This window comes from Phaenicophaeus curvirostris, chromosome 8 (assembly GCF_032191515.1).
Source record: "Phaenicophaeus curvirostris isolate KB17595 chromosome 8, BPBGC_Pcur_1.0, whole genome shotgun sequence".
NCBI classification, from domain to species: Eukaryota; Metazoa; Chordata; class Aves; order Cuculiformes; family Cuculidae; genus Phaenicophaeus; species Phaenicophaeus curvirostris.
Window position 1 is genome coordinate 19,801,766 of NC_091399.1, and position 20,953 is coordinate 19,822,718.

Consider the following 20,953-nt stretch of genomic DNA (forward strand, 5'->3'; position numbering starts at 1 on the left):
GGCAGGATTGGTTTATTTTTTTGTTTGTCTTTTTTTTTTTTTATTAGCACTGTTCATGCTGCTAAATGCAGTCCTGGCTTGGTCAGGGCTGTGATAGCTGTGGCTGGCAGATTAATTGCAGCCTAATATACTTTGCGGCTCTGTAAGTGAGAGTGCAGAAATCCTCAAAGCGCTGCCCAAGCGGATTCGATGGTAGGATCCGCTGTAAATTATAAAAGGTACCTAGCAAATTGCTGTTGACTGTGTCCCTTCCCTGTGGCTAAACGAGGTCTCTCTCCTGCCACAGCTTGTGCGTAACCTGGCTGTTCACCAGACAACAGACCCAGCCACATGTATAAGGTTACACGAGCGATTTCGCTTGAGCTGGAGAGGAGGCAAGCGAGCGCAGAGCTTGCTGTAGGGGCTGTCAGGTGTAATGGGTCAGAGCCCAGCCTTCACCGTAAATCCTAAGCAAGGATACTACAGACAGATGGCAATAGGCTCAAAAATGCTTCTAATTAATGTAAGGAAATACCAGAGATGTCCTCACTGAGCAAACAAGTCTTACACCCTCAGGAGACCAAGCATGAAAATCACATTAAAAAAAAATCCTAATATATTCAAGAATATTTAAAGCTGAACTGCCGTATCCGAGACCTCAGACTATTCCAATTTCAAGGTGCTATAGGCCCAAAGGCATCAAACCCATTTGCTGAAAGTCCTTGAGGTGTTCTGAACTATTTATCTAAGAACAGACCGGGACCGTGTGAGGGTGGGGGAACCCAGCCTTGCCCCAAAAGCTCGCTGTGGGCGTAGGAGAGCAGCAAGGTGCTTACTCCTCTCCCTCGTGTTGGAGTTTCCTCAGCTTGGAGGGGCTGTGGACCATGGCCCGAGGTGGAAAGCGATGCAGAGGGGGTTTGGGCTGCTCTGGGTTTGTGGGTACCAATCGCAGCTCGGGGGCAAACAACTCCCACCCTCCCCGCAGCGCCAGAAAGGTCAGGTTGGGCTGCCTGGGGAGGCTGCGAGCGGCCACTGACCGCAGGTGATGAGGCTGACCCTGGGGCCAGGTAGCCTTGGACTTTGCCACAGCGGCAAGCCATGCCAGTTTGTGTTTGGCAAAGATAAAACCCAGCCCCTCTGTCTCCCCAGGAGATGAGGCTCTGCCGCTGGTGGAGGCGGCCTCAGATCTGCTGGGGGTGGGCTGCTCCCTGTGCCAGGGGACGGGGGACGTGGGTAATTTGGGCTTGGACAGAGCGGGAGCAAAGCTTTTCTGACGTGTTTGGTGTTGCAACCCTGACCTTATCTTTGTACAAAGAGTCCGGCCACTCAGTGTTCCTCTCTGAGCCCCCTTCTAAATCTGGACTGTGCTCATGCATCCATCTATTTTTTTAAGCTTTTTTTTTTTTTGTCTTAATAGTTACATAGCTCGCGTGAGCTCCTGTTGCAAGGAGCCATTGCGGCAGGATGAGCAGGTCAGACCAAGATGACCCTGGGCAGCTGCAGCCACGCTGAGCAGGGTTCCGTCCTGCCGGACCTCGTGGGGTCTCCTCCCCAGTAACCATGTCAGCCCTGTTCAATGTCTTTATCAGTGACCTGGATGAAGGCTTGGATCAGAAACGGCGTGGCCAGAAGGTCCAGGGAGGTTATTCTCAAAACCATTCCTGGCAGAAAGCAGCAGAGCTACACCAGCCTCTGAGGATCTCATTGGGCATCTGCTCAGTTGCCAATTGGAAAATTTATTTCTTTGACAGTTGTGACCTTTCTCTGAGGACTTTTGAATCTTTCATAGATGAGACAGACACAACACCAGCTCATCCCTAACCTCTCATCTGAGGGGAGACCTTATCACTGCCTACAACTACCTGAAAGGAGGTTGTAAAGAGGTGGGTGTTGGTCTTTTTGCCCAAGCCATAGGTGATAGAGAATAGCCTCAAGCTTCACCAGGGGAGGTTCAGATTGGACATGAGGAAAAATTTATTCACTGAAAGGGTTATCAAGCACTAGAACAGGGTGCCAAGGGAGGTGATTGAGTGCCCATCCCTGGAAGTGTTTAAAAGGCAGGTGGATGAAGCGCTTTGGGATATGGTTTAGTAGTAGACAGGTACCATACTGTTTGGCTTGATGATCTCAAAGATATTTTCCAATCTAGAGATTCTATGATTCTATGATCTCTTGGTCTTAGCAGCACAAATCCTTATGAATTTGTGATTGGAGCTGCTCCTCCCCAGGGTCTCCTATAACTCCTTCCCACTACTCTGCCTGGCAGCACTAGGACAAGGTTTCACACTCACGCCTGCCCCTTCCCCATGTCCATTTGGCATAGTGACCAGCCGATGCGCTCAGGCTGTGAATATGGGAAGGTGAGGGTGCATCCCCAAAGGGCTGTGTTTGGGGCTGACCCCACAGCAGCCAACACAGGGCAGGCACTGCCGAACCATCCTGCAGCAGGACACAAGCCTGTTCCCATCCCCGCCTCCCAGAAGGAAAGCATCTCCCAAAGGACAACATCCCTTGGTGGTCACCATGAGGACGCGCATCCCACGTGGACACCACCCACTGCTGTTAAACCTGGCAGCTTCAACTGTGACCTCCCCAGGCCACATGTGTGTGCAAGGGTAGTTCAGGCATGATCTCTAATGTGCTTTCACCAGTTAGAGACCAACGGGATGAGGTTTAACAAGGCCAAATGCCGGGTCCTGCACTTGGGGCACAACAACCCTGAGCAGCTACAGACTAGGAGAAGTCTGTCTAGAAAGCTGCCTGGAAGAGAAGGACCTGGGTGTGTTGGTTGACAGCGACTGACCATGAGCCAGCAGGGGCCCAGGTGGCCAAGAAGGCCAATGGCATCTTGGCTTGGATCAGAAACGGCGTGGCCAGCAGGGCCAGGGAGGTTCTTCTCCCTCTGGACTCGGCCCTGGTGAGACCGCTCCTCGAATCCTGTGTTCAGTTCTGGGCCCCTCACCACAAGAAGGATGTTGAGGCTCTGGAACGAGTCCAGAGAAGAGCAACCAAGCTGGGGAAGGGGCTGGAGAACAAGAGGAGCGGCTGAGAGAGCTGGGGGTGTTTAGCCTGGAGAAGAGGAGGCTGAGGGGAGACCTCATTGCTCTCTCCAACTCCCTGAAAGGAGGTTGTGGAGAGGAGGGAGCTGGGCTCTTCTCCCAAGGGACAGGGGACAGGACGAGAGGGAATGGCCTCAAGCTCCACCAGGGGAGGTTCAGGCTGGACAGTAGGAAAAAATATTTCATGGAAAGGGTCATTGGTCACTGTCAGAGGCTGCCCAGGGAGGGGGTTGAGTCCCCTTCCCTGGAGGGGTTTAAGGGACAGGTGGACGAGGTGCTGAGGGACATGGGTTAGTGATTGATGGGGATGGTTGGACTCGATGATCCTGTGAGTCCTTTCCAACCTGGTGATTCTATGACTCTATGAAGTCTCTGTTGTGTCCCCCCCGGCCTGGTGTAGCCCCGGTTCTCCTTGCAGAGGCAAACACGCCAACGCACAAAGAAACGAGCTCAGAGGGATGGAACAAGCCGGTGCCAGCAGCCCTGGGGTCCCCAGCGCCACCCCCACCATTAACCAGGAGCCGTCCCTGTACTAACTGCAGTGGTAGAGCCACAAACCCGTTGGTGAGCTGCAGAGCCCTGTCCCCGCTGGGGGCGGCCTCCCATTCCTGGTTTGACAGCGCCACCTCGTGAGGCCGCTGAGCTCCCGGGGACTCGGGGTGAGGGAACTCGTCCTGTCCCGCAGCTCCTGGGGTGTGGTTTAACCTGCCCACGGCCGTGACAGTCACAGGGGCTGTTGCCATAACGGCAGGAGGGGATGAGACACTCAACACAACATTTTGTCAATGGCCAGACTGAGAAAGCCCAGGGCTTCTTGGACACACAAGGTTGGTAGGGTCTGTCCTGCATCACCCATTTAGGCCAGCGCAGAAGAGACGTCCAGTGCAGCAGAGCCCACAAAACCTCTGCTCCACACTCTCCACAGGCCATGAAACCCTTCCCATTGCCAACCACAGCACAGAATCACAGAATCACCAGGTTGGAGGAGACCCACCGGATCATTGAGTCCAACCGTTCCCATCAGTCACTAACCCATGTCCCTCAGCACCTCATCCACCCGTCCCTTAAACACCTCCAGGGAAGGGGACTCAACCCCCTCCCTGGGCAGCCTCGGACAGGGACCAATCACCCTTTCTGTGAAAAATTTTTTCCTAATGTCCAGCCTGAACCTCCCCTGGTGGAGCTTGAGGCCATTCCCTCTCGTCCTGTCCCCTGTCACTTGGGAGAAGAGCCCAGCTCCCTCCTCTTCACAACCTCCTTTCAGGGAGTTGGAGAGAGCAATGAGGTCTCCCCTCAGCCTCCTCTTCTCCAGGATAAACACCCCCAGCTCTCTCAGCCGCTCCTCATAAGGCCTGTTCTCCAGCCCCCTCACCAGCTTCGCTGCTCTTCTCTGGACTCGCTCCAGAGCCTCAACATCCTTCTTGTGGTGAGGGGCCCAATCAGAGCTAATCAGGCTGCCCAGGGAGGGGGTTAAGTCCCCTTCCCTGGAGGGGTTTAAGGGATGGGTGGACGAGGTGCTGAAGGACATGGTTTAGTGTTTGATGGGAATGGTTGGACTCGATGATCCAGTGGGTCTCTTCCAACCTGATGACTCTATGATTCTATGAAATCAGACCCGCTTCCCCGTGACAAGGTACAGCGGATCCCCCAGGCACGATGGTGACAAAACCCGGAGGACACTAGCAGCCCTGCTGGGTCTGACACTGCGGCGTTACAGGCTGCAGGCATCAAATACCCACCTGGGAAGCAAATTCCTCCTCCTGCCAGGGAAACTGCAGGGTCACTGCTGCTGCAGGGAGATGTGGTTCCTTCTTTCTTCCTCCTCTTCCCACTGAAGGGTCTCCAAGGTTGGCTCTCAACCCCAAATCTGATGAAGCAGGGCAGCTAATAAAGGTATCTGGGGTTGCTGTGTCAGACGCAGATGTAGTGGGCCCTCCTGTAAAATTTCCATCACGAACTGAGCTGATAAGCTGACAGAAACCATGCACAGTGCCAAGGTTCCACCAAGAACCTGGATGAAGGGAAGACGTTTGCCCTAGTGGGGAGAGGAGAAGAGTTTAATTTCAGGTGTGTCCAAGTGTGTTTGCAGGGCTGCTGATTAAAAAAGTGACATTTCCCCCAAGGACAACAAAGAAGGAGGTGCTGAGAGCCCTGTAGCCCCCAAGCATCAGCCAGGACAAGCGTGTTACGAACAGCATGGCATTCCAGAACACGTTCCTGGGACACAGCAGGATGGCAGCCACTGGTGAGTTGTCTTTGCAGGGGGCTACAGCTCCTCTAAGCACACTCAGAAGGGGACAGCAGGGAAAAAGAAGCAGCAGCAGCGTTAGGCTATGGAAACGTAGGTCTTCCCTGTGACACAGAAGCATGATGACCACCGGTGAGTTCTTTGCTGGAGGCTACAGCCCCTCTAAGCACACCCAGGAGGGGACAGGGCGGGGAAAAGCAGCTTTAGGCTTTTCTTCTCCCCCTTGTAGCAACCATAGCCTCTACGGACATGGAGCTTCTGCTGAGAGATGATGTTTTTGTCGACTTTTTCAACACATTTCTGAATCTTCCTGTAAGTCCACTCTGCATCATAAAGTCCAGGACCCTTCTGAGCTCTTCTCAGGTGAATTTTATGCTTCTGCGGTGTTAGAGTCCCCAGGAAAACTGGGAATACACCTCACTCAGCCTGGGAAAATGACAGAAACCTGAGGACCTGCACTTGGAGATAGAGGTTTGAAAGGGAAGATTATGAGGGCTAACTAGAACAGCTGGACTCCGGGCTTCTCTGCCACCCTCCACCTCTTTCAGCTCTCTCCTTTCCTTCTGATATAGGTTTTTGGCCAGACACCAATTTACAACCACAGCACAGGCCAGTGGGACCTCTGGCCAGAACCGCCAAGCTGCCTGGCGAGAAAACATCCCTTGCAAGGAGGGTGGAAGGGAACAGGGCAAGGGAGGGAAGAAGCCAGCTTCTCATTGCCAAACTCTCCTGTTTGTGCAGCTGGGGGATTATTTCAAACCCAGCTCTCACTTAGCTTTTAAGCCCTGGGAGGAGCACAAGACTTTTAAAGTCTTGGTGTAGCTTATAGGGTCCATCCAGCCCTCGGTAAACATCGACAGCTGGAGTTAAGGAAAGCAGCTGTGGTGCCAGAGAAGGATGACGTGATTGTCAGCCCCTTGCATCCTGTACTCCTCCTGAATTCACCAGGAGTGAAGTCCTGTTGATTCTCAAACTGGCACAGCCCTTCCCATGGACGTCCACCTTCTCCAAAGCCACAAGTGCCATTTGCAGCACTCAGATCCCGCAACAAAAGGGAACCTGCTCCTCTCAGTGCTGCCAGAAACCTGCCGTGCCATCCCACCTGGGCTGCAGGAAAGCAGAGAGGCTGCAAGGAGAGGCAGCCTTGCAGGGAGACACACAATGCCAGCTCTCCCAGTTGTGCAGGCAGAGCTCACGGAGATGAGGACAGAGGCTCACGTATCCCCCTTCTTTCACAGCACAGGGATGGTTTGTCTCGCTGTGCAGCAACAGGGTACCTTCCCCTGCCTCCCTCCACCCTAGCAGGGGCCCGCTACTCACCCTAATCTCCAGGGAAGAGATGGCTCCTTGCTCACAGCCTAATCCTTTCCCTGGGCATGGGGTTTTCAACGCAGGATCTCAGCCTCCCAGCTTTACTGGCTTGGCTGACAAAGCACCGCCTGCCTCACTTCTGCAAATCCAGCTTGTGCCTCCACCTCATCCTCTGCTAGAAGCTCCTGGGTTTCATTCGGTCGCAAGAAGCAGGTGAGTCATTGCAACGTGGAGAAAATCAGAGCAGCTTTGCTGCTGTAGCAGGGCTTCCTCTCTCTGGGGGCTGTCACCGCCTTGTGCCTGCCCAACGGGTCGTGCCTCTGCTCAGGGTTAAAAAGGCATTGCACATCCCATTTTCAGGGATGCAGCAAATCCCAGGGTTTCCGTGGGAAGACTGGAGCTTTACCCTGCTGCTCTGTTAGTACAGGCTCGTTCTTTCCATGGAGTTGAGACGAAACAGCTGCTTAGTGGGGTTTGCCAAACAGTTCATGGGTGGAGCAAGGCTGGAGAGCATCCACAGGCATGGGAAATGGGAGTCTGGGGTTTCAGGTTTGCTTGGATGCAGGCTGCCCAGAGCTTTTGTGCTGTATTGTGGTACGCTCCTCATCTGGTGCATCCTACACTGGGAAAACAGGCCTATGCCGTAGTCTGTCCTACTGGCAGCAAGTCTGAATTGTGCTCAGTTTCCCCCTAAAATGAGTCATCTCAGCCCAACTAGCTGCTTTGTCAGCCCACGTGTCAACGCAAGGCCACTGGAAAGCAAGCTGTGGCACCTGGAATGCAGATTTTCACTCCATAAACTTAAGCAGCTCATTGAGGCTCGCTCCAGGGCCGTCACTAAGAGCGCTGGTGCATCTGCTCTGGCTGAGTTGAACCTTAAGCTGAAGGAAGTTGAGGACAAGTCCCAAACACAGGCAAAAAAGGTGGATGTTTGCAAGGGGAAGAGGCATGTTAGCCAGGCAGACTGTCACCTGCGTGAGTGGCTTCTACTGTGTTCCTGCAAACACCACACGTGCATCCCAAAAACCTGCCCAAAGCTCCCTTTTCGGCACGATTTGCTGGTCTCCTGGCTCACAGCACTGCAGCCTGTGTCAGGGAGCCTGGGGGATGCTGGGGGGTCTGGAGGGCTTTCCTGGGGACCACTCCTGCACGCACAGCCCAGCGCCACGCTCTGCACTTTCTCTCTGACAGCAAAGTTGCTGAACTGGCGACGCACTGACCAGCGGCTGCTGGAGAAGTTCATCAGCGGGAGCCAGGGCATGCAGCTCTTTCGGGTCTTCATCCAAGGAATGGCAGGTAGGCAGGGGATGCTCCACTTCTCAGCCAGTCGCAGGGAGGCAGCCTAGTGGGGCAGTGACACAGGTAAGCACTGGTGGGACACGAAGCGCTGTGATCCCACAGAGACCTTTCAAAGATGAGCCAGCAGCAGAGCCGCAGCACGGGCACTGTGTGCTGGAAAGATGCATAGCCCTGACCCTTATTTACACTGTTCCCTCACTTCGTCCAGGTGGTCTTTTCTTCTTTTTTCTTTTTTTTTTATAAAAACACAGGGAGATTTGCTCATCAGCTAGGCTTCCAGGGACTATCTCCAATTCCCACCCCTTGTCTGATCCATAAGGGAAGAACTGATCGACTTCTGGCTCATCACCAAAAGGCTCTTGGTACTTGATGAATCAGATGCAGAGCAGAGGGACCTCTGCTTGTCCTTACTCCACAGACTGAAAGCCACTCACCTACGTGAAGGCTCCACGGTCATCGCTCTCTGCAGGATCACTGATTGTAAAAAACTTGGGAGCTGGGGATAAGGAGTGCTCTTCCAGCTAGGTGGCCTTTCCTGGATGTTCCCAGGGAGATGGGATACCATCACCAGCTTTGCTTGGCTGGGGAATGGTCTGCATGGAGACATCTCCCCATCATAATTCCCTGCATGGTTCAGGGAACCCTGAAATGGTTCAGGGCCACTGCTGAAAGCCAGGCACGTTCAATCCATCAGCACCAGGAGGGAGATCCTAAGAAAGATGCAGGAACAGGCCCTCTTTATGATCCAGAGTTACTGGCTCCCTAAATTCTTTATCCACTACAAGAAGAGAATGAAGAAAGAGAAATCGTGCCAGCCCCTGCTGCAGGAATATCAGAAGCATTTATTATGGGGCAACTTTCAGGAGCCCTCAGGCTTTTCAGAGAATTGCTTCACAACGTATGTTAAAAAAAGCCAGGGTTTGTCAGGGTCCTACTGCAGTAAGAAGGCCAAAGAGGAGATCGGGACTCTGCTCAAGATGAGAAGAGACACTCAAGAAATGAAGATGCCCTTTCTCAAGTGCAACCAGAAAGGCAGCCAAGGCCAGCTGCGAGCACAAAGGAGCCACATCTGGCTGAGGAATCTTGGAGACTGATTCCGCAGCAGTCGGTGTACCCCGCAAACACTGTCTTTGGAGGCAAAGGAGGAGCAGCCTCTCCCAGAAGTCCTAGACCCTTTGTCCAGCTGCCATATCTGAAAAAGCTGGTCAAGGCTTCAAGTTTCCTTCCCTGGGCCCTTAGTGCTGAGAGCTGCGCAGGACGTACCTTCTGGGACTTCTTGAAGTGCCAGGACCGCTCCGTGGAGACTTGCCTCCTGGATCTGTGGCATGACCTGGAGGAATTTCAGCCTGTGGCACTGGACCCCAGAAAAAAAAAAAACAAACAGTTTCTTTCTGCGTCATTTGATGAGCGAGGAGATATGCAAGAACTAACTGAAGGAGGGCACCATTCAACAGCTTCCCCCGGAGACCAGAACTCTCAGGAGCTTGCGGGATGACCTGATGTCTGGAGAATTCTCCCCCTGGATATTCAGAGCCCAGAATGAGATTTGCAAGGTACAGAGTGGTGCTGGTGGTGGTCAGGCTGGGAGTCTCAGTTGGCATTGGCACCCTCGGGCTAGTGCGAGGGCTGTGGGACTGTTTAAGAAGAGAGATATTTTGAAAATAAAGATGGAAAGGAAGGGGAAAACCTAGTCGCAAGTGCCTTGCATTGGAACCAGTGACCAAGATGTGTCCAGTCAGTAGATAGGAGCATCCTCTCCAGTTTACTGAGCAGTGGAGCATTTAGCAGCTGGTGACCTTGGTTGTTAGATGCATGGGCCAGGGGATGGCAGGATGGTGACTGTCCCTTTGCATCCAAGTCATTGATTCCAGCACAAGCAAAAGACATTTACAGCTCTCACACTTCTGGGCAGCCTCTGAGCAGCCCAATGGACCAAGTCAAGTCCACAGCTCCCAGCAGAGCTGCCTTGGACATCCCTGCGAGGTGTAACCTGCCCACAGCATCACTGCTGCGACCTCAGGGTAGGGTGGTGTTGATGGGTGCTGGTTGCTACTGGAGCACCAGCTGAGAATAACCCACCTTTGCTCCTCCTCAGGTACTCTTCTGCATCTATGAAGAATTTCTAGCTGATGATGACAGGACGTTCCTCCAGTTTATGGTAAAGGTGCTGCAGAGGAGACACAGGCATCCTCGTGGGGTACTCGGGCAACAGTGAGGATGAGAAAAGCTGGAGAGAGGGAGGGAGAAGAAACCCAGCATTAGTTGTGGTGGTCCAGCATCCCATGGTGTCCCCTGGCCAATGCTGCTGCACGGTAGTACAGCAAAGCCTGCCCTGCTCCAGGTGTCCGGAGCAACGATCCCCAGCTCTTCCACTGCAGCATCCCATAAGTCAGCAGCACTGTGGGCGCACCCTGCAAGAGCTTCCTTGAGACAGACCACAACCTGGCCCAAAAGCAAGGAGATTCAAAAGCAATCTTAAGTATAAGCAGGGATGAGACCGGCAGCAGGCTAGCTAACAGCATCATGGGCAAAATACTTCTGGGAATTAACTCTCCCCCTTTTTCCCTTGCCTAGAGCAAATACTGTTATTAATGTGACTCATCCAGCATGCTGGGGGAAGAGGACATACAGCCTTTTAGCCTATGATTCAACCATGCTCAAGTTTTCCACATATTTTTTCCACTGTGTAAGGGACGATTTAAGAAAGAAGAGTCACCAAGAACTCATCTTCCCAGACTATTATCCCTCCTGGCAGCATAAATCCCACTAATCCCGCGGTTTTAAATGCCGGCCTCACACCAGGAAACATCCCCACAGACCGAAACCTCTGAGCATCCCACCTGCATCCCTGCACAACAAAAATTGCAGGCAATTTTGCTCTCTGCAGAGGGTGTTCTTCAACCATTGGGCTTTTCCCCAAAACTGCAATGTAAAATCAAACATCTGATCCTAGAAATAATGAGAGGCCATCAAGGCTAGCAGCCCCAAAGGCCTGGCTCACAGAGATGCCAGCATCTCAGCCAGTGAGAGCTGAGCATTTTCAAAAAGTCAGCTGACAGGTTCTGACCCCGATCCGTTAAATGCTCTTGGTTGTAAGTTAATTAGCTGCCCATGTTTTTAAGCATCTCTTGTCAAGGAAATTACCCCTCAGAGCACAGACCTGGCCTGGGATTGCAATTAGCACTTCAGCGGGTGCCGAGGCCGTGCTCTCTGCTGGCATCATCCCCTAAGCCAAGCTCCTCCCGGGTCTCACTACACTGATGTCAGGAGAACTGCTCAGGGCTTAGCAGGGTTATTTTTGGTGCTTGCTCTCAGCAGCATCTTTGTCACAAACCAGCCACTCTGACCCCTCTGCCTGGCAAGTTGAGCAAACTGCTCTTGGTAGGAAGGGCCAAATCCTGTGCGGAGGCTCAGCAGGAGGTGACAGAGGCTCTCCCAGCACATCGGCCACAACCCATCCCAGGAAAAGCAGCCAGCCAAAAAGGCACATGAGGTTCCCTCTCAGCTGTTGAGACCTACAGGGCTGCTTTTAGCCCTCCTGTGTGGATGTCGACATCTCCAGGGAAGATGCAGCCTTTGCTGGCGAGCTGTTGTCTTGACTCCCTGGGGAGCCTGCTGCACGTCCTCGCTGTGTCCCAGCCACAGGCTTTAAGCAGCTGCATGGGCACATTTGAAGTCTATGCTGAGCTTTGTGCTCCTGTAGACTTCTTCAGGCAGCTTCATGCTAAAGCAGAGGTCTAACTTGGGTAGGTTTGTACTCTAAGGCACAGTAAAACATACAACTAGCCTGCTCCTCAGATGGGGTACGCGCTTTGTGGAATCACCATCTGCTCTTCTTGCTGTAGTCTCCCCAGAGCAATGTCCTGATGCCAGAGATAAAAAGCCACACGGTTGGGAAAGATGAATTCTTCCTCCTGTCCCAGCGGATAAATGAGTCCTTGAAGCTCAGCCAAGCCTTGCATGGCACAAGGAACTTGGAAGATCTTTAAAGCAGCAGCTATTAGTTGTCTCCCAGGACATCCAGAAAGGGGGCTTAACAGAGGCAGGTGATGAATCTCTCCTGCACAGGATCGGTAAGAGGCAACACTGAATTTCTGCCAGGGTTTACATTGGCTCAGGCTGATAAGACATATTTTGTGCATCTGTGGTGACCGATGTCCCTAATGCTCAGGGTTATGGTGCGTTGCTGTATTGCTGACAACACACGGACATCGTGGAGTGGGTTGGATGGGTTATCTAGGAGCCATGAGCTATAATCCAAGCTTTGGCTGTGACCTATGGGCCAAATGACCTCCTGCCAATACCAGAGGCACTCACTAACTGCATGAATGTCCACGTGGCTCATGTCTCACCTCCTGGGAATACGCCAGACATGAGTCCTCACAGCTCCACACAGGGATATAAAGGGTAACCAGGATACAAGTCCTGAGTAGTGGCAGGTCTTATTGTTTATTGTGAAAGTCAGTCTCAGGAGCCACACCTAAACAAAGCAAATATTGGTCCCAGTCCACTGATCTTCAAGTAAAAGCTTGCTAAACCCAGGAGCAACTCAAATATCTCACTCAATTCCCAGCTCTGGTTTTCCAAAGCTCTGCTGAAGCTTTTCAGCGTACCTGTCCTGTGGCTTTACAGCTCTTGATAATCTCCTGACCTACCAGCTGCCAATGACAAGGATTTTCCATTCCAAAACACCCTCTCGGTGGCCTAATACATGAAGCCCTCTGCCATTCATTGGCAAATAATTGTTTATTCTCAACAAGTGCCAGAGAGGAGCACAACTTCCCTCTCCCTCTAGTCCTTCCAGGTGCCTCATCCTTACCTGCCTCCCTCCCCTGGTCTCTGCAGGGCTGTCCCACTCTATTTGCAGGTTCTGAGGTCTCCAGCACAAACGCGAAGTCCTGCCATCTCCTTGGCTCCCTGGGTGAAGCGTCTTCTTCAGGCTGAAACCAGTTCATTTGGACACATGGCAGCAAAGCTGTTGGACAGGTGCACCTAGAGCAGAAAAGATACAGCTTGTCGGACGAATCCCACCATGAATTCCCAAAGGCTCAAGGGACGGTGATCTTAAAGGGCTTTTCCAACCGAGACAATTCTATGGCAAGGCACGCAAGGCATGCTGTGCTCCACTAGATCCTGTGGGATCTTCACAGATCCCACACACTGCTCGTCCACATGTTTCTAGCTCTTCTTCAGGTGTCTCTTTCTTGTTGGAGAAACAAGCACAGAGGATCTATTTTCCAGGTCACTGGTGGCACAGAGATCACATCTTCTGGTGTCTCCTCCTCTACAGGCACTTTGTGAAAGTACTGCACAGCCCTGCCTACCTGCACTCCTTCAAGGAGTTCCTCCAGGAGCACGATGCAGATCAACCACTGCATTTCTGGATGGCTGTGGAGAATTTAGCCTCAGAAACCAACACCAACAAGAAAAGCTCCCTCATTGACAGAATTGTCAGCAATTATTTCTGTGGTAAAATCCCAGCAGGTAGGTGCCTTCCCACTCTGCACTTTACTCCATTCATGATGAAATCCTCTTTTCTCCAGGCTGGGTGCTGGTGGCACATTTTATATCATCTTGCAGGGACGTGCCAATTCTCCTTTTCCCTCCGGGGAGCATTTATTTGCTGAGGCCTTTCACTGCCACTTATATTTCTAGGGAGGTGTCCTACTTCTTTGGCAAGACATACAGACAGAGACCTGCAACCTACAATTCCTGCAGTGGAATCTCTATCTTGTCTTCTTTAGACGCTTTTGGAATCACAGCTTCACTCCCAAAGTATGCAATTAGCAGAGCAGGCAAAAGAAAAGGGAGGAGACAACCAAACTGAGCAAAAAGCAGGTTGTGCAGGCAGAGGTGGGACAGGGTGCCACTTGCAGACGTGATGGCAGAAGGAGAGGTCACAGTGGCTCGGGGGTGGCTGGCAGGAGCAGGCAGTGACCACACTTCCCTTCCAGAGGAGCAGCTGGACTGCCATAATTCAATCATCAAAGAAATAAGTAAGGCCAAAGCAGTCAGCCACTGCATGTTGATGACAGCTCAGGTCTTCGCCCAGAAGGCAATGGAAAAACAATGGTGAGCATCTTGGTCAAGGCGGTTCCTAAGAACAAATTGTTAAACAAATATATCCTTTCCATGGGAACCCCAAGGTGACAGATAGCAACTGCTACAAGTATGTTTCCCTATGATCTATCAGCCAGTGCATTGAAATCCCAGGCAGACTCACCTCACCCCTGCAAAACTGCTGTTGCAACTGCTGATGTGTTTATGTCTGCAGGGCTTGTCCCATGGGCACCAAATCACTGTTGGGCTTAAAGGGTGCTGGGCTAGAGGAGGACGTGCAATAGAAATAAACAGCATGGACACTCCCAAGCCTGCTACATGCAAGAACAAAGCCCCCTCTCCTTTTCTCCAGCCTCCTCCAGGAACAGAATTCCAGCAGACCCCAGCCCCAGGACTAGACCTGTTAGCTGCTCCCCTCACTTAGCCATCCTCCCACCAAACCACTACCCTGCTCATGCATCTGGCTGCTCCTTACAGTCTGTCTCCCTGTAGCTGTCTACTTCTAATCTGCTCATGGTTACTCGCCCTTGGAGCCCCCAAAAGCCTCTGCTTCAACCAGAAGACCCCTGGCTCAGGGTTCCTGTTTGGGTATCCTAAAAGCATTTTTGGTTTGATAGTCCCAGGCAATCTAACATTTTGCCTACGAAAAAATTTTGGATTGCTTTTTCTGGCCCTGTAAAGACAGAGCTAAGCAAGAACAGGCCCATCCTAGCAGGCAAGAGCACTTGCTTCAGGAAGATCCCGCGTGCCTTTGCAGGTTTTGCAGGATGGCTGATTCAGCTGACGCTCTGGCAGCCCGCAGCAAGCACTCGGAAAAGGAAGTTGCTTTTCTCGAAAAGAAAGTTGCCCTCATCAGCAGAACCTACCTGAACTCTGATACTCCTCCCCCCAAACTGTGGGTAAGCTGCTGGGACCCACCCAGGAAAGCTGAAGGCTGCTGTCTGTTCATTGCTTAAGACCCCAGCATTGCAGCTGTGAGCGGCTGTGGAGAAAAGGGAACCAGGCAGAAATCTGGATCTGCTCCAGCCAAACATGTTGTGAAGCTTCAGAGTATGCTCTGGGGTCTAGGACCTTCACTTGGGCTCTGTGGGATGGGAACCGATCCACCACCAGACCCACACTGCCACTTGACCCAGGCAGATTGAAAACAAATGTGTGGACAAGGAGATAATAAAATCCCCTTCCTACTGGAGAAATTCCAGGGATGATGCACTAAGATGGGTGCTGCCCTCCACCAGTTCAGTCTTTTCAGTCAACATTACCCTCTCTCCACTGCATCCACTTCTTCCTCTTTAGTAGCCATGGTTCCTCCTGTCCTGAAAGCACAACACGGTGCTTTCCACAAGAATCCAGAGGAGATACCACCCTTGTACCTGAGACAATTGCCAGGATGCAAGTAGCATATCTCTTCTTAGGGACTGCTGAAATCCAAGGTGGGGTCAGGGAGAGAAACACACCTCTGGGGCCCACAAGGAGTGCCACAAACTGTTTTGGTTAAGCAAAGTCTCTTCTGTGGCCAGGTAAACATCTCTGAAGAGGAGAGAGATTTAATCTGGATTTTATCTGCCAAGAACGTACTGAACCGTATGCTCTACCACAGGGCCAAGGTCCTCATCTTCCCAATCCTGATGCACTTCTGGAAAAGGTACCTGCCCCCTCTGTCCCAAGGTGGTGGAGGCTTAGTGCGTGCCAGCCTTTTCCTCCAGCCACCTATTCCTCTGACATGAGGAAAACGCAGCTGAGACACTTGCCAGGAGCTCAGCTGTAGATATCTGCTTGGAGGTTTGCTGTCTTCAATATTTCTCGTACAGATTCTGCACCTGGAGGGTGATGAGGGGCTTTCAGATCCCCAGGAAGGACAAGGTGACACTCTCTTTGCCCAGTACACGTGTTTCCTCTAAATCATCTGCCATCTACAGTCCAGGTAAGCTGAGTGCCTGTCCTCAGGCTTGTTCTTCCAATGCAGAGATGTCCAGTCCTGGGTTTTTGGTGTCCTATGGGATTCCCCTTAAAAGAGCCAAACTCCTTCCTTCACACAGCTGCTTCACATAGCTTTGAAGACAGACATTGTGCAGGTCTATTGGAAAATGAAGCATCTTCAAAACCATCCCTTCCCCTGAAATTCAGTCAAAACTACCTAGTGGGTTTTTAGAAATGTCTTTGGGGAACGGGGAAGTTGGTGCAGAGACTTCATGAGCAAAGAGCGGTTGCATAACTCTTGTTTACTTCAAAAATCAAGATAAAAATACTCTCGCACACACCCTAAAACAGAAATAAAGCAAGTAATTTAAAGCAAGAAATAAAGCAGGAAAAGGAGAACCACCATGCAGCCAAACACCAGGCTCAATGGTGTTACATGGACAATGCTTTGAACATCTGGAATGGAGATAGAGTTTCATTAGGATTTGAGGTGACACTCGCTAGGACATCTCCAGGGAAAGACAAAGATATCATTCTTCCCCCTTCCTCATCCACTTGTTTAGTTTCAATACACGAAATAACTCTAAACTGAAAAACACAAAGTGGTGCTAAGTTCTGTCATTCTGCCTGACAACTCGGCTCCCTGGCTGAATATTCATTTGGTAATTGTCTAATTGATTTTTGATTAAAGAAGAAACCAAAATAGGCATGTACTAATCCTGATTTGACGGCCGAGTGGGTGTCAGCAAGCTGATGTTCTGCTCCCTGTCATTTATCACTGTCAAGTTCTGGTTGAAAATCAGCAGAATTGTGAGGTTTCGATGCCTACAGGTGCTTAAGCTCTAGCTTTGGAGCCAAGCTAGGGTACCAGACCCTCGTGCTGGTGTGCTCCAAGACTGCCAAGCCAGATCTACTAGCTCAAACCACCCCATACCTTGAGCTCTGCCCAGGATAGGGTGCAGTGTTTAGCTCGAGTCTCCGCCTTGCTACAGAGCCTCACTGCACTTCTAGGACCTTCTCAAACATAGCTGTTTTAATGCAAAAGCCCGTTGCCATCAGAAAAAAACCAGACAAAACCTAACCCATTGCACATGTATTCCCAGCTAGTGACAAGCTAGAAGTGCAGTGCTAGACAGGAGCTACCTGCTGTGTTACCTGGGACAACGATATATGTTTGCCAAGGTCCTCAGGAAAAAGGTGGAGATGTTCAATCAGTACAAACAAGGGTTAGGACAGTCCCACCACTGGTCATTTAACTACAAAGAGCCTCAAAGACCGAGTGCATTGAGATTACTCCTCTGCAAAGACATGTAGAAAAGACCGTGGTCTTTCCTCACGGACATTAATCCTGCAGTGAATGCCCCCGAGACAATTCTTGTCCCCACACCAGTCCCCTGTAGCACCTCAAAGGGATGAATAACCAGAGCCTGGCAGATAAAAATCCCTTAGCCCTGGTTGTGTGTCATGGGAAGCAACGTGTGATCTCAAACCTTTCTCACTTGTCCTGCGTGGCTGGCATGTTCGGACGGGTTGAATAAGAGAGGCAGATGCTATCAGCATCAGGCTGCTCTGCTTCGCATCCCCTGCTGACCTGCAGCACTTTGACTGTTGGAGGAGCAAACCAAATCAGCGAGCACCCCATAAGCAGCTGCTGTTCCTGACTGCGCTAATGCCAGTGCCACCTTTTGCTGGGGACACTTTCCTGCAGCTTTTCACGCTCCCACCAATGACCTTTATCTAAGGGTCTTGCTTTTCTGACATTTAATGAGCTTGCTTGCCAGCTGGGGAAAAAAAAAAGGTTATGTTGTCTTTAAAAGGGACTAAAATTCCTCGGGAAAATATCTGTGATTCCAGAGAAAACCTCCTATTGCTCACATCTTACTTTTGTCTTATTTTGAGGGTTTCTGCTTTGTGCAGCTGCAGTGTGTGTACAGCTGGGACGCGCACACGAATCCATCGCCCATCACCAGGCGTCACTGTGGCACCGTCTGTGCCTTTACACAGAGCAGAGGAGCTGGACATACTGCCTACACCCAGATTTATGGGCACGAGTTCCCCTTGGAAGAGGGCACCGAGGCGGGCACAGAGCTGAGAGCACATCTGTGCGCGGGGGCAGCTGTGCACGCACATTCCTTTGTTTCTTCCAATGCCATTTCCCAAACAGCTGCAGCCCCCAAACAGCTTCACAAAGATATCCAGGCAACTCATTTCCTTGCTCAAATACCCTTTCTTGACCTCCACACAAGCCCCGTGGGACTCATAGGGGACAACGCATCCAGCTGTCCTCTGTCATTTGCCATCAGAAGCACTTGCCACACGCTACTACTTCTCTGCTCCCTCGCTAGGTGATTACACTGTCGTCTAGTGTCATTACAGGTGGATCCTGCCACCACGGCCCCAGAAGAAAACACAGGCACTGAAGAAACAAAATGGTGAGACAGGGCTGAAAGCAGCACTCCTGCTCTCAAGGGGAGCTCTGGCTGCTGGGATGGGAGCTGGGCTTTAGGGCTCCCTGCACGAGTCCATGATAGGAAGTTTGAACATATTAGAATCATAGAATCACCAGGTTGGAAAAGACCCACCGGATCATCGAGTCCAACCGTTCCCATCAATCACTAACCCATGTCCCTCAGCATCTCGTCCACCCGTCCCTTAAACCCCTCCAGGGAAGGGGACTCAACCCCCTCCCTGGGCAGCCTCTGCCAGTGCCCAGTGACCCCTTCTGTGAAAAATTTTTTCCTAATGTTCTCCGGAGCAGGCAGGTGGTTGGAGAGGCCACCTACCTCCCCCAAACCACACCAGCACATGGAACACCAGAGCTAAGACTCCCCTTAAAAGCCAAAGGCCAACTGGGTGGGTCTGTGCAAAATGCTGGTCGCCCCCCACAATCTTGTAGTTACATTCACAGAAATCCCCGGTTGCCCCACACCTCTCTGCGGTCTGAGCACACACACACCCCAGGAGCCCCCAGCAGTGCAGTTCATCCCCGATACCTGTACCCTGCATCCCTCAGCAGTGCCCACTGATGCAAAATCTCTCCCTTCCCCGCAGGCACCAGAGAAAGGACAGCCCTCCAAGGAAGAAAACAGCCCCCCAAAGCTACCACCCAGACTGAGCAGGACATGAATGTTCTCCAGAAAAGCTGAGCTGCCTGGGCACACTGCAGAGTTTGCACTTAATCAGCAGCAAGACCTAAAAATAAAGCAACTCACAGCATCCTCCAGCCTGCCTGGTAACACAGAACAGCAGCTTATACATCTTTGACCATGGTAGGGATGTGCCACAACACATTTCGCCCCCAAGGAGGTACCTTTGTCCACATGAGAATCTTTTTCTTCATGTGTATTTGCAGAGGACTGCATTGCCCATAACTGGGACCCAGCAACAGCTTAAATAAATTACACTGGGTGCACATCACAACATCATTTTCAAGGTATTTTTACAAGACATTGGAAGGTACCTACAAGCCAGAAAACAGTCACAGTAAATACCTTGCTTGAGGATGGGGTCCTCGAAGACCATGAGTCCCCTGAGCCCTGCTGCACAGGGGGACAAACCTCTCACCAAGGACAAGGATCACCTTCCTCTACTGAGAAAGCCTCACAACCTTATTTGAGCTCCTCACCCCTCCATGCTTTCCATCCTACTTAAATCCCTCTTGAGGGTGGCGAGGCTAAGAGACCCCACCTGCTTTACTACTCAGCTCTCCCAGGTGGTTGCCAGAGCCTTTCTGATTTCCCAGTCACAATCACCTCACGTCTGACTCGGGGCCTCAGCAGGTTTTTTTAAAAGCCAGTATGTTTACAAAGCCCTAACCTATTGGTATCAAAGAAAAACCTTCATTTTCCCCAGGTGAAACTGAGTCAGAGCGCCTTTGCCAAGTCACCAAGAAGCTGCAGAAATCACAGATGTTCTTTGGACCCCATGAAGAAAAGACCAGGACCTTTGGCACACCTTGCCTCTGACAGCTCCCTCTCAGCTTTGTAACTTGATCTGGAGAACCACAACCCCAAACAAATTCAAAGTCCAACCACATTTCTACAAAGGAGTCACTTAGGAGTGGCACCAGCTTCCTCCGGCCTCGACTGTGAGCAGCTCCTCAAAATTCCTGTTGTGCTGTATCTTGATTTTGCCCCAAAAGCTTTCAACCCCAAAAGTTGGCTGCATTTTTGTGTGTTTTGCACTAACCCTTCAGGCTCCGCAGTCTATGCCCAGCTGAGCCCAGAATTCCCAGGCAGCAGCTTCATGGATGCGCCCAAAGCTCATCACAGCAAAATTGCAGCTAAGAGCAATCTTCGCTCCACTGCATCTGTGGACTTTTTTAGTTTTTTCCCCAGTGAAGCAGATGAGACACAGTGACCTGGGGCCATCCCTGTGCACACAAGTGACAGAACGGGGAGCACCTGATCCCATCATATCAGGTTGAGTCGGCTGCCCCTGGGGTCACCCAGCAGGAGCAGAGGAAAAAGGCAGCGAACCAGCAAAAATACAACGTACGTGCATGACAGCAGGGGAATGCAGCATGCAGGGCCAAATCAGCATGCCCCTGGGCACTGAGCATGGTCTGCACGCCCGCCTGTACGAGGGAAAGGCAGACAGCACCTCCCAGATGGGCTGTGATGCTGGGAGCCACCAACACATCAGGCAGCACTAGCTCTGGCAGCTGCCTCTGCCCCCAGCTCTGCTTTTGGCTCCCTAGGATGCCCTTAGCCCCAGGCTGTGACGTCAGGCAGTGCCGCCCCGCTCAGTTGCAATGCTGCCCAGCTGTCCTTGCCACTCCTTTTCCATCACGCCTGGCCTCTCGCTGAGCACTCGCCCATCCTCCCTGACCCTACGAGGAGAAGAGGCAGCCTGACGTTTCCACAGCGCTGGTTCCAGTACTGCATCCTCCCCTTTTCCCATGGCTTGATGCTCTGTGAGCTTTGCAGATGCTGAGCATGAATAAAGTTCCTCCTCTGACACCAGACTGTTGGCACCTCTGCCTTCTCGGAATGCAGGACACGGCCCTGCAGACCACAACAGCCTTCCCTTGAAATTCTTCCCAGCAGCCCGATTGCCCCACAGAGGCAAGTCACGG

At 51.7% G+C, this 20,953-nt stretch overlaps 1 protein-coding gene across 1 annotated transcript; it reads left to right on the forward strand.

Annotated features, from left to right (window-relative positions):
• The first annotated feature begins 1,539 nt into the window (after nt 1-1,539).
• RGSL1 (regulator of G protein signaling like 1) lies at nt 1,540-20,235 on the forward strand. Its single transcript, XM_069863082.1, is given in 19 exon segments — nt 1,540-1,611; nt 5,494-5,598; nt 5,859-5,933; nt 6,681-6,810; nt 7,789-7,897; nt 8,216-8,376; nt 8,554-8,904; nt 8,907-9,268; nt 9,270-9,449; nt 9,992-10,054; nt 11,742-11,880; nt 11,883-11,969; nt 12,068-12,074; nt 13,187-13,380; nt 13,851-13,968; nt 14,714-14,855; nt 15,477-15,601; nt 15,768-15,880; nt 20,072-20,235. Coding segments are annotated over 19 exon segments (2,697 nt in total).
• The last annotated feature ends 718 nt before the right edge of the window (nt 20,236-20,953 follow it).